Raw genomic sequence first — 16,364 nt, forward strand, 5'->3', positions numbered from 1 at the left:
AAAGTATAGTATAATACAGAGACAGTGGTTCATTCCTGACCCATTGCCCATTTCATCCACTAGAAAGATCGGCAATTCTGTAATAATGCTGGTCATTAATATGACATCATTAGACTTCAGAGTTAAATATCCAATAAGATTAATGACTTTCTGGGTTATTTACATGTATCAAAACTACTTGTACACTTAGGCAGGCAATTCTATATTGGTTACACTTGGATCATATTTAGAAGGTTTTTTGACAATCGTGGGGACTAGTAATAGCTTAGATTTTTAAGAATCTGATTAGGCTATGTAGGCTGCAAGGATATATCAAGAAATGGGCAGCACTTGAGACCTCTGGTATCATATATGAACAGACACACACATGTATCTTTCCATCTTACACATAAACACTGAGCTTACAGATTACCACGTCAGTAAACTACAGCTCATGTTTCATGGTAACTTTTAGCAATGCAGTACTGTCATAGCTATATTATATATATGAAATATAACTATATTTTCACCTGAGCAGCCAGTCAAAATTCAGGGGCTTCTAGGTTGTTCAGGTTGGGAGTGAAAATTGATGATTGATTTTGGTATTTTTTTCAATGCAATCTTGTTTGATAACAAGGAATGCACAAAGTTCTGCTTCTCCCAATGGAGGAAGAAATAAAATTAAATAAAATAAATGGTTTCTCAAGATACAGGCCAAAGCTGACACAGAATTTCTCTCTTGGTTTCTCCAGGGTCATAGTATCACCACATGATTTCAGGCTTCCATTAAGTTTTCTTGTTCTGCCACTGAGTCCCTCTGAGTTTTTTGTCTGCACCCCCAGTTTGTCTTCTCCCCACCCACTCAGCAACCCACACTTGGACAGAACGTAATCAATGGAATCCTCTGAACATTTGGAACTAAGTTCAAGCTAGATTTCCCTGCCACCTTGTTGTAGGTGTTAGTCCTTAACTGTCTCTTACAGCTGTCTTAACTGGTGGGTGCATTAAACTCAATCAGTAAAGAGCTTTAACCCAAGTCACAACTACAGAAACTCACTGCTGCTAAATACATTTCATTTATACAAGACAAGTAATTCAGTATGTGTGCAATATACCATTTTTTGTGCCCATTCTGAAGTCCTAAGTCCAATATTGATTTTACATTTCTTCTCTGCTTGGTAGAGGCTGGGAGTTTCATGGAGGTGGCTCTCTCAGCCCATTGGAAAGTGGCCAACTCATTTCTACACATTGAACCTCTCTAGTCCGGCACCCTCAGGACCCAACCAAATGAGTGCCAAATGAGAGAATTTGTTAGACCATGGGAGCTCAATATTTTGTAGTAGAATTACCAATTACCAACACTTCCACTACTTAGAGATCTCTTAAAAGACACTTGGGGTAAAATACAGCTAAATAACAGCACCGAACAATGACAGCCAAGACTGGTGGCTGGAAACAAGCTTCATTGGACTATGGAAAACTTGGCCACACCCATGATGTGGTCATCCAGCTAACTAAATTCATGCCAGATTACAGATATTGCCAGAGATGAGTGTGCCAGACTAAAGAGGTTCAACCTGTGCACTGGTTCTCAACAACGTCTAATACCAGCCAATGTGAGAAGCAACATAGACAGCAGTCTTGGAATAGGATATGTTATGAAGCTGGTTAGGCACATGGCAGCTTATGTAAATTCCATATTGTTCTTACTTTTAGTCATCTCCCTTTCTTTGTCTTTCAATTGTTCACTAAATTCACCTGATGTGTCTTCTTTAAAATTAAATTGTATATTCTTTGGATCAGGAAACATGACTTTGTATATGTCTGTCCTGTACCAGACACGATGGGGCCAAATAAAATTGAGACCAAAGTCATTTAAGACCCTACAGTGAGAATAGGATTCTTCTTAGTGTCCTGGCTACTTTTGAACTCAAGTGTCTACCTAGATTTCTCCTGCAATTTCAGATTGATAATTTATTCTTCACCTTACACTCTAAACACTATTGCATCACCTTGTTGATTCAAGAGAAGCTACAATGTTTTCCTCAGATGAATGCAGGTTCAGTGGTGAGCTAAATGATTAGCAGGGGCCAGAAGATGATGATGATTCGGGGCAAGGAGGGAGAGAATTATGCCAAATTTGAATAACAACTAAAAAAATCAACGTTTTGTAGGAGAAAAAATTCTGAAAAATTCATTTCCAGAAAATCAAAATGGAATTTTGCAGCTTACTCCCAGCTGCCCTACACCTTGGGCAGTGGCCTCCTGAGGTTATTCCTTCCCTCCTTATTGAAGCAGCAGCCTTCCCTTGCTGCCTGGGGAGCCAAGAGAGCTAATGGCTGGCAGAACACCAAGCAAGCAGGCAGGCCTGGTTTCCATCCAAGGTTTTGATGGAATTAACACATTCCCACAGAATATTTTGGCTGTGTAGAATCAGTGTTTTCCAAAGGAAAAGTATTCACTCAGAAAAATTTTTACAGTTCTAGAAATGATCACTCTGTAGGGAGGGTGATATTCACCCCTCTGTCAAGAGATTACAACAAGCCTAAACATTATTTAAACATACGAATTGTTAAAATAGGACTTAAATGGGATTTCATGAGGCACATACCATGTGTTATAGCCTTCCGCACATAAATGATTTAAATGCAGAGTCTGTTAACTGTAAATGAGTTAGGCTTTCTAACCAATGACTCACCCAGTGAGAATAGATTTTCTTGCAGTATATTTCTGTTCTCATTAAAACCAGGGGGGGAAAAACAAAGAATTGTCCATTATTGTCCTCCAAATGTCAAGAAAAATTCAAATTCCTCTTGGGTCAGATCTTACTGAATCTGAATCTGTTTATTTTATATTCTTGGTTACAAAGTTCATTTTGCAGCTATATAAATCCTGATTTTGGAATGTTCATTTTGGAGAGAGTCACAGCCCTAACTTTATCTTAACCACTGCTACAAATTTCAACATGGCAGATTTCACTAACAGGAGTATACAGTCTGAACAGAAATGCCGTACAAACATTTAGACAGGCAATCCGTAAATGGTTTATATGCCTCATGCAAACTCAACTAAAGTGACAGCTTCAGATTAAAACATTCATATTATATTCCTTGGAGTCTGCAAGGTGGGTTAGATTTTTATTTGTAACTTCATTTATAAGCTTTGGAGTGAAATATTGCCAATGAAATAAGGCATATAATTTTCTTGGAATGCAAAAATATGAAAAAGAGGGTAGGCAATTTAATAAGCATAGAAAATACATTTGTCACTTAAAACATTACAAATTATTCATAGAACAAAAAATTAGAGAGAAGTAAAATGCAGAAAACTGTGTATAATAGAATTGATGAATGAGTAAAGAGAGGCAATAACAACATTTAGTATCCATGCAAGATAGTATTTTTGACATAAAAGCAAAAAGAAAAAGTCTGCTCTAGTTCATAAAAGATGCTAGAATAGTTATTTTGAAATAAGGGCTGCTATTGCTAAATAACTTTGCTGTACGGACATACCCTAGATGAAAAGTAACAGACCAGTGGTGCTTTTGAAATTAATTTGTTACAACTATTTGAATTACAAATTCAGTTAGCCGGTTAAAAAGAAGATGCATATTTGGCTTTGGATCACTATTCTACAACTTTATTACATGCTAGTGCTAAGTAATCTTTTGAATAGTTTGTGTCCTGTGACAGAATCAGAGAAGGTATTACTTCCTCAGTGACCATTATTTATTATGGAAAGGGTTGCTGTCACATGGCAGACCTTCAGCCTGGACTTGTCTAACACTAGTTCTGAAACTTCAAAGTCCAAGTAATACAGATCTGGTAGCTGGAAGAAACACAGATTACCTAGAGAACAACAAGAAGTCTTGTGGCACCTTATAGACTAACAGATATTTTGAAACAAAAAGCAGTCAAGTAGCACTTTGAAGACTAGGAAAATAATTTATTAGGTGAGCTTTCGTGGGACAGACCCACTTCTTCAGACCATAGCCAGACCAAAACAGGCTCAATATTTAAGGCACAGAGAACCAAAAACAGTAATCAAGGAGGACAAAGGCATTAGTTCATGACTATAGGAGTTCGTCTGCATACTTGTCTTAATCTAATTCGTGACCTTTCCCCCCCCCACCCCTCCACTCTCTGATTTGCTCACCTTGATCATTTTTTTCTGATTTGTCCTCCTTGATTACTGTTTTTGGTTCTCTGTGCCTTAAATATTGAGTCTGTTCTGGTCTGGCTATGGTCTGAAGAAGTGGGTCTGTCCCACGAAATCTCACCTAATAAATTACTTTGCTAGTCTTTAAAGTGCTACTTGACTGCTTTTTGTTTTGATAGTATATAGACTAACATGGCTCCCTCTCTGTTAGTATTCAGATATTTTGGAGCATAAGCTTTCATGGGCAAAGACCCACTTCATCAGATGAAGTGCCACAAGACTTCTTGTTGTTCTCAAAGGTACAGACTAACATGGCTGCCTCTCTGATACAGATTACCTAGGTTGTAGAAAACCTTACAATGTCTGCAGCCCTGGGCTAAATTCTAAGCTCATGCTAGTATAAAAGCAAAATAAATTGAGTGATGTTCATGAATTATACTCTGGAGTGACACTCCTGTAAGTGAAAATGTGGTCCATTGTGTTTATTACTAAGCATATTCCACAGAAATCTTCTTCAGAACTTCTTGACTCCTCACACTAGGATGTAAATAGGAGGAATATTTAAACCACAGCAACCCACATATTGACTAAAGTGAAATGGAAGTAAAACTCAACCCTCCTAGGCAGAGCTGAGGCCAGACTCCGCCCTGCCCAGGGGGTCCAAGCTCCAGGCCCAGAAGGGATGGGGCCTCAGGCAGAAGGGACTGGGCTGGGAGCTAGCCTCCCCAGCCAGCCCTTCAGCATCACCAGGCTTTTGCTGACCAGAGCTCTGACAACACTTCAAAGGGCCTGGAACTCCAACCACTCTTGCTGTTGATATACCAGGACCAGTGGCCAGGAGCCATAGGCCCTTTTAAATTGCCATGCCCCATAGCGATTGCCCCATTTGGCCTCCCTTGTTGACAATCCTGTAGGAGTAGGGGTGGCATGCTTCAAAAAATGACTCTAAATAACTCCTTATTTTTTTTCCACAGAGTGCAATTGCAGAGGAGGACTCTGTGACAGTCGAACTGGAGAATGTGTCGCAGAGGGCCCTACAGGCACAGATTGCCCAACAATCAGTAAGAACAACAGCAAGGCACCCAATAAAAACAATGGAATAACCTTAGTAGCCTACAAATCCATGTTAAGACTTGATCGTGCAAGATGCTGAGCACTTGGGCCAGGACCCAACAAAATAGTTAGCTTTAAAGGGGTGCAGTGTCCTTTGCTTAAAGTTAAACACCGGGTTAATTGTGTTGCTGGACTCAGGGAACTTACTTAGCACCTCAGAAGAATGAGCCCTTAAGAAAGAGAACCTTCAGCACTATGAATGTCTTGGAAGGCTGATTCTGTGGCCCCTCAGGCACAATGTCTTACATTCAGAGGTGTACTTAATAATAAATTTGCTGTCCCAGTTCCTCAAAGTTAGTTAAGTACTTAACTTTCTTTGAAATCAATAGGAATGTGGTGCCTAAATACCTTTGAGAATATGGGCCACTGGCCCTAAAAGTTACTACCTATAAACCTATAAAACATCAAACTTTGGGTTCCAGCAGCAGTATTTCCTCAGCATCAATTCCTGTTTTCTGCTTCAGTGTGTGTCAGTACATCGAGATCTCTACAGCAAAATCAGTACAGGTTGAACTCCTCTAGTCCAGCACTCTCTGATCCAACAACTTCCATGATCCAGCCTGATTTTAATTAGACAGATGTCCACTTATGGTTGTGGCCACATTTCTTGTGGTCCCATAAAGTTTATTTGCAGCCACAAATACTGGCTGTCAGTGTTCTGTGCTGTTATTTAGCTGTAATTTACCCCAACTGTCTTCTAAAAGCCCAGTAAGCAGTGTAAGTGTTGGTGATGGTGCTAGACAATATTGACTTCACATGGTGCCGCAAATTCTCTTGTTCAGCACCAGTCAGGTTCCAGAGGGTACCAGACTACAAAGGTTCAACCAGTATTTAGTAAGAAACACCACAGAGAAGTTTCTGAAATATTGCAGATATCTCCTATTCAAAATGCAGGGACACACTCTGATGTCTCCAGTATCACAGTGTTGTCACAGTAGTTAAATGCTAACCCTGTTAATGGCAGTCAAACTTCAGTTGTGTACAAAACGTGCAACGAAACAGTTTCTGCTGGAAGCTACATTTTACATTTCCTAGCTCTGTGATTTTAACAAGGTAGCATCAATATTTGGTTCACCACAGGTTTTTAGAATTTAATTAAAAAGTATATAGTATTGCCTAAAACCAGCATTCCTCATAACTCTTGGTAACAATAATTCCGATATACTTCTGTGCCTTTAAGAATTAACTGCCTAGCTGAAATGCCAATCAAGTTCAGCTTCTGCAGATGACTGCCAGCTATTAAAGAAAGAATGTATATGGTATAACTGGTATAACTGCAAGTATTAATAAAGGCATATTTCTGTGTTATAACAGTTGGGTGAGCTCACTTTTTGGCCCTGATTTCATGTTCTGTGAGCCCCTCTGGAATAGCCCGGAAATGCCTCTCATTACCCCTCCCACTGGTTACCAAGCAGCCTTGACAGACTCCCAAACTAGTTCCATCTGGCCATCCTTTGCTGAAAATGTGGTAGTTAAACTGTGGGACGTTGCAAGTAGGTAGACTAAAATAAAGAAATATGGGTTTCCTCGGGACTTCGTTAACGATTAAGAGAAGAATCCTTTCTGGTGCAAAGTGCAGAAAGTAAACTTTCAGAAGAAGAATGTTTTCCATTTAACTGGCACTGAAGTTAAAAGAAAAATGACCGTCTCTTATTTTATTGTCAGGTTGTGATAAATGCATTTGGGATTTGACTGATGACATCGGATTAGCCATTCTCACAATTGACGAAAGCAAATCAATTTTGCTGAGCATTTCCAGCGGCGTCGCTGCTCACAGACACTTGAATGAACTCAACTCCTCTGTCTCCCTCCTCAAGGTATAGATTACCCTATATGGATGGGCGTCATTATTTTAGTTTCATATTAACCTACAAATTACTGCTCCATCCATAAGCACTTAATTTAATTCCTATGCTGCTTATGCTATATTCATTGTAGAGAAAATTGTTTTCTGCTACGTTCAATTAACACTATTTTTAAAAATCTGTTTTCATACAGATGAAACTGTCAGAAAAAGAAAATCATTCTGTACTTAGGAAGATCCAGATGGATAATGCTGAGTCTGAAACAGACAATCTCCTCTTAGAAATAGAGGCACTTGAAGAACAGGTTTGTCTGCAGTTCCCATTACAAACTCCTGATGGAAAAAGTGAATCAGTGTGAGCCTGTGATTTATCCCATCCAATAAATGACAACAAGATTTACAAAAAGAACCTATGAAGGGCCTTGGCAAATTATTTTATTTTTAAACAAAGAAGAATGCCTCTGAAAACTGGAAATGGAAATGTCCTCTCAAGTCTGTCTTCCTGAAATGCAGGCTATGGGGCCTGAGCCAAAGCCCATTGAAGTTAATAGGAGTCATTCCGCTGGCTTCAGATAACTTTCAGTCTGGCTCATAATCCTTCACATGTTGCCTATAGGCCTTCTCAGAGGCCATATTACTTAACTGGCACTACTTTGGATCTGAGATAGTCTGAATATCCATTTCAAATACTGTTTTAGAATTAAGTAAAGTAATTAAGAGTAAAGTAACTCTCGTGTACTTTTTAAATGATTGAGTTGTATATATTTTACATGGATGCACTCATAAAATTTAAATTAGCGCTGATTAGATACTTCAAATCATGTTCCAAAACTGCCAGTTAAAAATCGTTTCTCAGGTACCTGCTGAGAGAGGCACCTGATCAGCACTCAAGATACCCCATTTTACACAATTATAATCATACATTTTATTTGTGGTCAATTGCAAGACCATGTAATTTCTGCTACATTCCCTCACTTCATGTGACACACTCAGTGGAGCTAACAGAGCACTAGCATGAAATCTCCTAAAAGAGCAACTGGGGCTCAAAATGCGCTCTCTTTTTAAAAAAAAAAAAAAATAGGCACCAGCAGACATCCTTCACAATGTAAGTGATATCAAGGCTGGGATCACCATATTTTCACCAAGAGCAGAATGCAATCAGACTTTCTGGCACAGTTCCAGAGCTTCTGCTTCACTTCTTCAGTTTTCTGTGGGCATATAAAATATTACACTTAAAACTCAAGCACAGATTTAAGCAGAGAACAACACAGAAACAGAAAGAAAGAGAGGGAATGAAGAGTGGGAAATTAGTACTCACTTAAAGTTAATGGAAGGACCTTACAGAATTATTAAACGTGATGATTTTTTTTTTGTATTCCTCTGCACTGTAGATTCGAGAGATCCATCAGCAAAAGCATTTGCATATGCCAGCCGATGGTTCTGTCAAGAGAGGCTTTCCTGACATTAGGCCCATCTACACAGGGCCAAATGTCAGGAAAAACCCCTCTGCTGACACTTTCCTTCTTCCTTGTGGAACGAGGATTACTGGGATGTTTGCAGAGGGCTCCCAAAGCAGCACAGTTCTATTAGGAGACCTCCGGGCTGGCATCCAGATATACCCTTAGTGACTCTATCCCCCTCTGTGGTTTGAAGGTAGCATGATTGAGGCATTAGGTTTTCTGGGAATCTTTACTGTATCTGTATAATAGAATTTCCACCATCTTCACTGGCATGGAATTTGTTTTGAGCTCATTGGATTTCAGCATCCCCTAAATTCTTGAGTGATTTGATTTACTTTTGGACTTTTCTCCACTGGGGACTCTTATCCATGAAGAGTGTCCTACAGCAGAACTTACGATTGCTAAAAAGGGGATGATCAGGTTCCTGAACTCTCAGGCTGTCTAGACTACGGGCTTGTCTTGACAGAAGTTTTGTTGACAGAGTGCATGTCCGAACTGCAGAGCTCTCAGAAAAGATCTGCTGGTTGTGAGTGTTCTGTTGACATCCCTCTACACCTCGTTCTACGAGGAAGAAGGGCTGTCTCAACAGAGTGTTTTTTTCCACGTGCACAAGCCAAATGTCGGAAAAGCATCTCTCAACAGAACTGTCAGAAACAGATACACAAATATGTTGTACAATTTGCATATCTTTTGATGACAGTTCTCAGCAATCTAGACATAGCCTTGTCATAGGGATACCAGCACAGTAATTCTCTCACATGCATCACTTTTCTGTTCCTTTAAAAGCACTAAAAAGACAATCCAGGTAGGAGCCCTTATTAGTTGTAGTGGGTTTTACACATGTGTACTGCGTCTTCCAGTCCAAGTTTTGCAAATGTACTTCAGGATGTCTAAGAGATGGTTGGGTTTCTGGTTTAAACAATCCAAATGGAACAGAACTGCCACCAATTGTATGTGAGGTTTCATTACAGTAAATGCAATTTATAGTGGCCTAATGTGATGTAGTTGTGGTACAGTAACTTAAAGGCTCTGTCCTGCAAAATTTGGCAAGGATTTGGAGAATATGGACAACTTAGTCCTGTAATAGACGTCTTTGAAGGCCCGAATCAAATTCTGCATGAAGTCAATGGGATTGATGGGTTCAGCAGCAATGTGCTTACTTTACCCTGTACTAATGATTGCTCATAAGGAAATGCTGATGGCAACCTCAGCTAATGCCATGGTAACTCTCAGTGTATGAAAACATAAAACCACGGAGAATTTTAGGGTAATTAAAGTAGGACAAATTGACTATTGTGTTAAAATAAACACCAGTTAGCCAAAAAAAAGCCTTCATTCAAAATCCTGAAGGTAATCCATGTATAAAGCGACCCATGTAGCGCTCTTCCTTCAAAGGCAAAGTAAATAATGATAATAATAATAATAATAATAATAATAATAATAATAATAATATGTTAAAAAAAACTTCTTAATATGAATCCATCTATTTAGTTCATTCAGGTGAAAATACATTCCTGTTCTGTTTCCCAAGAACTCTCCTTGATTTGTTTCCACCGAAGCCAAGATCCTTTCCATTGTCTAAACTGATACCTGTTTTCAAGATGATTTTCAGCCATCTATCTGGTTTAAAGCGCCACCTGGTGTTTTTGCAAGTGAAAACATCCGTTTGCAAGATTATCTGCTGTATATTTTAGAGAGTTTGTCTGTTTGATCAAGAACTCCTCCAAACCAGTAAGCACTAGGGGCACCAAACTGGGTATAAAGCTTCCTCTTATTATAACTTAAACCAGAGTAAAGGTTTGGTTGTGCCATGAAAATGCGATATGTCTGGAATGGGATTCCTTCTTGCAACACCAAACAGAAAAGAGACAGAATCACCAAATCAAGTACAGTCCTCAAAACTGACATAATTGAGTGAATGTTGAAAGAGACGAAATCTAGATGAGCAAGAAAAATAGGATGAACCTGGAATAGGATGATTTTCAATAAACCTTACTGAAAAGAGAGAAAAATGGAGAAATTTGAAGTAGTGCTCTGTTTTGGCACAGTTAAATCAATGCTTAAGGTTTGAAAACTAAAAGAAAATATTATTGGCTACCAAATTTTCTGTAGACCGTTTGACCACATCTACACTACAGCGACCCTTCAAAAGAAGTTCTTCCAAAAGATCTCATCTGAAAAAACTTCATCTGAATAATTACATCCACACACAAAAAAGCAGATCAAAAGAGTGATCTGCTCTTTCAAAAGAAAGCGTCCACAGAGCCCTCACTCTTTCAAAAAAATGGGCGCCAGGGATTGAAAAATCTGGTGCCATGAGGACTGCTCTTTCAGAAGAAGGCTCTCTGGAGTATCTACACATGCTTTTATCTGAAAGAATCTTTCAGAAAAAAAGACGCTTTTCCTCATCTGGGAGAGGAAAAGGGCCATTGGAAAAAGTTCTGTGTTCTTTTGATTTAATTTTGAAAGGGTGCTTTTTGTGTGTGGATGTTCTGTGGGATCTTTCGAAAGAACCCCAGCTTTTTCAGAAGATCTCACTAGTGTAGGCGTGGCAATAGTGAATTGTAAGCGTTTATAGGGATGAAGAAAATAATACACCTGACAGAATTCCCATTTAAAAAATATTTTTTTTACTAAATATTTACTAAAAAAATTGGGCAAATTTTGTCTGAAATAAAAATTAACTTCATAAAATAACACTGTATTTTTGAAAAATGCAATCATAAATAAAGCATGTACATTTTTCCTTTATTTAAAAAGCAAGCTTTAACCAAGTTACGGACATGAGCAATGCCTGGTAAATCCGCTAGTATGGCTACATTAATACAAGTCACACCTGATCAAACAAAGCAGCTAGAGCTGTTAGAGAATATAATAACAATTATTAGTAACTATAGAACAGAGAAATGGAAGTTGTTTTCTCAACCAAGTGCATCCTGCTTTCCCAAGAGTTACAGGTCTTCAAAAATATCGGGTGGGGGATTCAAAGTCCAAAGCTGAACCCAAATCCTAATTTTCCAGTGAGAATTAATTCCATTACAAACCAAAGCATGCCACTGAATCCAAACACTTTGATACCATCAATCATGAGATATAGATTGGCGTACAAGACATAGCAACAGTGAACAACATAGCAATAACTTCAATTCTTTTGTTCTCCTTATGGAAATTAGATCTACAGACAACTGAAGTCAAGACGTTTCTTAGGAACCATGATGATTATGCAATAGTAACTTTTAATTTTCTCTCTAGCCTCAATCATAAATCAATGCTTCTCTGTAAAGCTGTTTTTTTAGGATCCCAAAAAGTTGTGATGCAGGCAGGAGGGTGTTACTTAGAGGACAGTCCCAAAGGTAACAGAAGAGTGTGGCTTTGCTTTTGCTTCTGAGTGGCTCCCCACTGGCTGCCTGTGTTTCAGAGAAGGGAGAAAAGGCTGAGAAGATGGAGAATTCTTCCCCAAACAAAACCTCTTCGTAAGGGAGACAGAGCCCCAAAACTGGCCTTCATTTCATATGAGACTTTTGCCCATATGGTCACATTAGTTGAGAAACAAATATCTGACAAAAGGGTTGGTGGGAACGTAGTAGCAAGCAGCTTGAGACTGAGCAGAATGTTTGATGGCAGTTTTACAAAGGTACATAATTTATGACAATTTGAGTGCAGCACATGATGGAGAAATATGGGCTAGATTTTCTCAAAGTACCACTGAAGTCAGCCCTTTGTGTCAGGCACTTCCTGAAATATCATTTTATATGTTGAACAGACCTACACAATACTTTCATTTAAAAGAGGCAAAAATTACATTTGTTCCGCACACCTGCTCACATGTATGTGCTTTTAAAAAATTACTAATCTTATGCTCACATGGTTTATTCACAGGGAAATCAAGCAACAAGCAAAGGCCTACTGGTACAGAAGGAAACAATGGCAACCATTAACCGCGCTGATCAACTTGTTCAGCAACTCAGTAATATGAGGGACAATATCCAAGGTAAATAGAATTTTTCTGGTTCAGCTTAGTGCCAAGAATAGATCAATAAAATCTCTACTGGAGAAATGTCAAAGCACCGGAACCATTGGGCATAAGACTGTAATAGAGTATGATGCCAGGGTGAAAGTTTGTCCCTCTCAACAAGCTCTTTTGGCTAGTATGTCAGATAGCCTCCATTACAGACTGCTGTATTTCTTTTCTCTCCCTCCTGACATCTGCCTCAGGAAGTGAAATCTCAGGTCAATTACCTACAAAAGCAATTATTTTGTGAAACACAAAGGCCATGTGTACACTCCCCCTCCCTTTTGGAGGAGGTATGTATATCTGCAGGATCAAAATTGCTGAGGAGGTGGAGATTTAAATATCCTGCACCTGATTTACATATTCCCCTGAGATGTGGCCTTCCAAGTAGGGTCATATTTAAAGTGAAAGTGCTGTGTAGATGTCAGCACTTTGAAAGGAAACCCTGACTTCAAAATTCCCTTATTCACTATTTGTGTGGGGAACTGGTCACCAATTTCCAAATAATGCACTTGTTGTTTTGAATGAATTTTGAAGTAGCATGTGTAGTGTAGACACTAGCCAAGTTATTTCAAAATAACAGCTATCTCAAAATAACTGTAGTATAGCCATATCCTAGAAGTTTATATAGTGTGTAGTTTGTTTGTGTTTGTTTGTCATTTTGTTAAAATAGAGTGGATGCCCAGATACTACAGTGATATAAGTAGCTTTCACATGCTGACCCATTACAGAGAATCATAGTTCTTTATTTAGGCAGCATTAATTTTGATTTTAAAAGTGGTTTTCTACAAAGTTCATTTGCAGAAAGATTACTGTCATTCGTTTAAAAGATTTGTGTCAATAGAGTAATAAGATATTTAAAGCCCAGGGTGAAATCCCATCCCCTCTGTCAATGTGAGTTTTGTCATTGACTTCAACACAGGCAGGTTTTCATGCCATTTCATAAAAATATTTTTCATCATGATTTTTTTTTTGCTTCCAATCTGGGGAGACAACACTGTCTAATGGATTGAATATGAGATTGGACATCCAAAATTTGAATCCCATGTCTGCTGCTGACACAAATTAACTTTATGGGCACAAATTCTTTGTTCTGTTAGAGAAACTTGGAAATTTTCTCTCAGTGCAAAGCTGCCATACAGATGACAGATACAGCCATTGGGGGAATTTGCCTTGCTGAGGAGAGACTTTGGATGACATGTTAGTGGCTCCTATGCCCTAGCCCCTCTCAGAGCCTAGTGTGAGGAGTGCAAACAGAGCATCATTGCAATCCAGCAATCCTCAGTTGCTATGACAACTCTTGGAAGCTATTGGCAGTCATTGCAGATTCTGCTGTAAATGCCGTCAGGAGACAATTCAAGCTCTGACCAGCGTAGGATTGAGAAGCCACAAAGATGGCTTAAAACCATCTTTGATGCCCTCTCTTCAGGCCTCGTGTCAGACTCAGCTTGGCCAAAGCAGTGATATCTGACTTATTTTGCATCTATTTCTTTGTTTTCAAAAGAGAGCTTTGACAGAGAGTATGGGAAACTGCCCACAAGTCATATTTCTTGACAAAAGAACATTGATGGATTATTCATTGGGCCAGCTGGGTCCCAGCCAACTGGGAGCCCTGGAAAAGTGGGCACCCTCATTCGCTGACCCATTCCAACCACCTGGCATTCCATTTGGGAGGAGGGATCTTGTCCTGCTCCACCTGCCCATATTGGCTAAGAATAGCAAACCATGGCCACTGGGAGCTACTAGCTGCTGTGCCTGCTGACACTCCAGTAAATTCAGCATCTGGCAGCCTGCCAGGGGCTAACCCTGGTGAACCATGTCCAGACAGTGTGCTGGAGGTTCCCGCCCCTGACTTAGAAGAGACAGAGAATCCAAATCCTTTTGTGTGTATCTTATTAGACAAAATTGGAAAATGAGTTATTGGCTCTGGCTCAGGGGTAGGGGGAAGCTTGGCAAAGATGTTGGGGATGAGGGAAAAAACTCTTCAATCTCTAGATAGCAGCACAAGCAAACCAGAGCAGTCAGAGACAAAAGGTTACTTTCAGCCATTGTTTTTTCTTTTTTTGTTCTTTCTCCATAAGTAAGTGGAGAATGTGTCATCTAGTTTAGCTGGTGAGAAATATAAATCTAGATATATTAAGCAAAGTTTCTTTCAGTTTAACCCTATTTTCTCTCATTTTTTAATAAGTCTTGGTTTTGTTCAGATTAATGGCACATAAGTAATTTCACACAGACCCTCCCAAAGAGAAAAGAGCACTGTGACCTCTAAGCAGAAGTACCAAAGGAAAAAGACCTTCTCACTCCTAGGGTGCGTCTACACTAGCAAGTGCATTTGAAAGTGAGGTTGAAAGACAGCCTTCTTTCAAAATAACCCAGGGAGCATCTACACACACTCTGAGGTTTTTCAAAAGTAACTTTGAAAGAATGGAGCTATTCCATTGAAGTTGGTCCTCCCTTCCCACAGTGGGAAAACTGCCCTCTTTCAAAAGATTATTTCAGAAGAGAAAAAGTGTAGATGCTCTGCAACCTTCTATTTCAAAAGAGGGAGTCCTCCGTGGCGGCAATGAGCTGGCAGGTGGCAGTGCCGCTCACAGCACAAGCAGAGCTCTATGGCTCCAGCGTCTGGCCACGTTTAAGGAAGCAGGCTCCCACAAAGCCTCAGGTAGGAAGCTGCGGGCATGCAGGCAGCAGGGAGCCCATGCTGCTGCAGAGCTTGCCCCCAGCTGCAAGGCCCCAACCAGCCCACCCTGCTCTCTGGCACCATGGCCAGCACCCCAGATCACCGACCACACCAGGGATCCCCCAAAGACACCAGGGAGTCCTCCCAGGAGACAAGCTGGGCCCCAAAGCTCCGGGGCCCCTTGTGGAGCGAGGCCAAGCTGCAGCACCTCCTGACCCTCTGGAAAGACGAGGAGGTCCTGCACCAGACAGGGGTCCAGAGCCGCAACACTGATGTTTGAGCTCCTGTCCATGGACCTCACCTGCCAGGGTCACCCCACCTGCACCCCAGACCAGGTTAGGTCCAAGGTCAAGGAGCTCTGGCAGGGCTACTGCAAGGCCCAGAACATGGCCAAGTGGTCAGGGGCAGCGCCCACCAGCTGCCCCTGCTTTAAGGAACTGGACTGCCTCCTTGGGCCCAAGGAGGTGGGACCCCCAGCTGTGGTCCTCAATACAGCGGACCCTGACACCGAGCTGGAGCATGAGATGGTGAACAAGGGGGATGACCGCCTGGGACCGGTGGCCGGCACCAGGTGCCCACGGCGGCTCCAGGCCATCAGTGATGATGAGGGCTTGAGCAAGGGGGCCCTCATCATTGACGTTTCATCTGGCCCATCTAGCCAGGCACCTTCTGACCATGCCTCACCTCAGTTCCTGGAGTGACCCACAGGTATGTGCCATGCATGCCAGTCACCATGGGGCTTGGGGAGGGGGTGCTCAGTCCTGCCCAGGGCAGCTGCAGCCCACCCACATGGCCGTCATCCCCGGGGCACATGGAGGCTGGGTGGCCCTGCTCCCCCAGCCTCAGAGGGCCGATGTACAGCACTCAGCACCACATGGCCAGGACAGCACCACAGACCACCTGGCAGTGGAGGGACAGATGGAGGGGCAGTGGGAGCTCACACTCACAGCACCCAGGTGGGAAACCCTGAGAGGCAATCCCTGCAAGGCCCCTGAGGCAGGGAGGGGAGGAGAGGGTGTATTCACAGGGGCCGTTGCTAGGAACTAAAAGCCCATTCCTCTCCCCTCTTCTGTCTCCACAGCTCCAGCAGCCAGCAGCTGGACTAGCCCTGTCAGTCCTGGGGAGCCTGACCACCGAGGCGTCTGACAGCGCCACCAG

At 41.1% G+C, this 16,364-nt stretch overlaps 1 protein-coding gene across 1 annotated transcript in view; it reads left to right on the forward strand.

Moving 5' to 3' along the window:
- LAMA4 (laminin subunit alpha 4) overlaps positions 1-16,364 on the forward strand; it is a 156,542-nt gene that overhangs the window by 73,276 nt on the left and 66,902 nt on the right. The window contains exons 6-9 of the mRNA XM_074990717.1: positions 5,112-5,198; positions 6,916-7,067; positions 7,249-7,359; positions 12,394-12,505. Coding sequence (XP_074846818.1) covers positions 5,112-5,198; positions 6,916-7,067; positions 7,249-7,359; positions 12,394-12,505 — 462 coding nt within the window. The remainder of the gene's footprint in view (positions 1-5,111; positions 5,199-6,915; positions 7,068-7,248; positions 7,360-12,393; positions 12,506-16,364) is intronic.

This window comes from Carettochelys insculpta, chromosome 3, assembly GCF_033958435.1.
Source record: "Carettochelys insculpta isolate YL-2023 chromosome 3, ASM3395843v1, whole genome shotgun sequence".
Taxonomy (NCBI): domain Eukaryota; kingdom Metazoa; phylum Chordata; order Testudines; family Carettochelyidae; genus Carettochelys; species Carettochelys insculpta.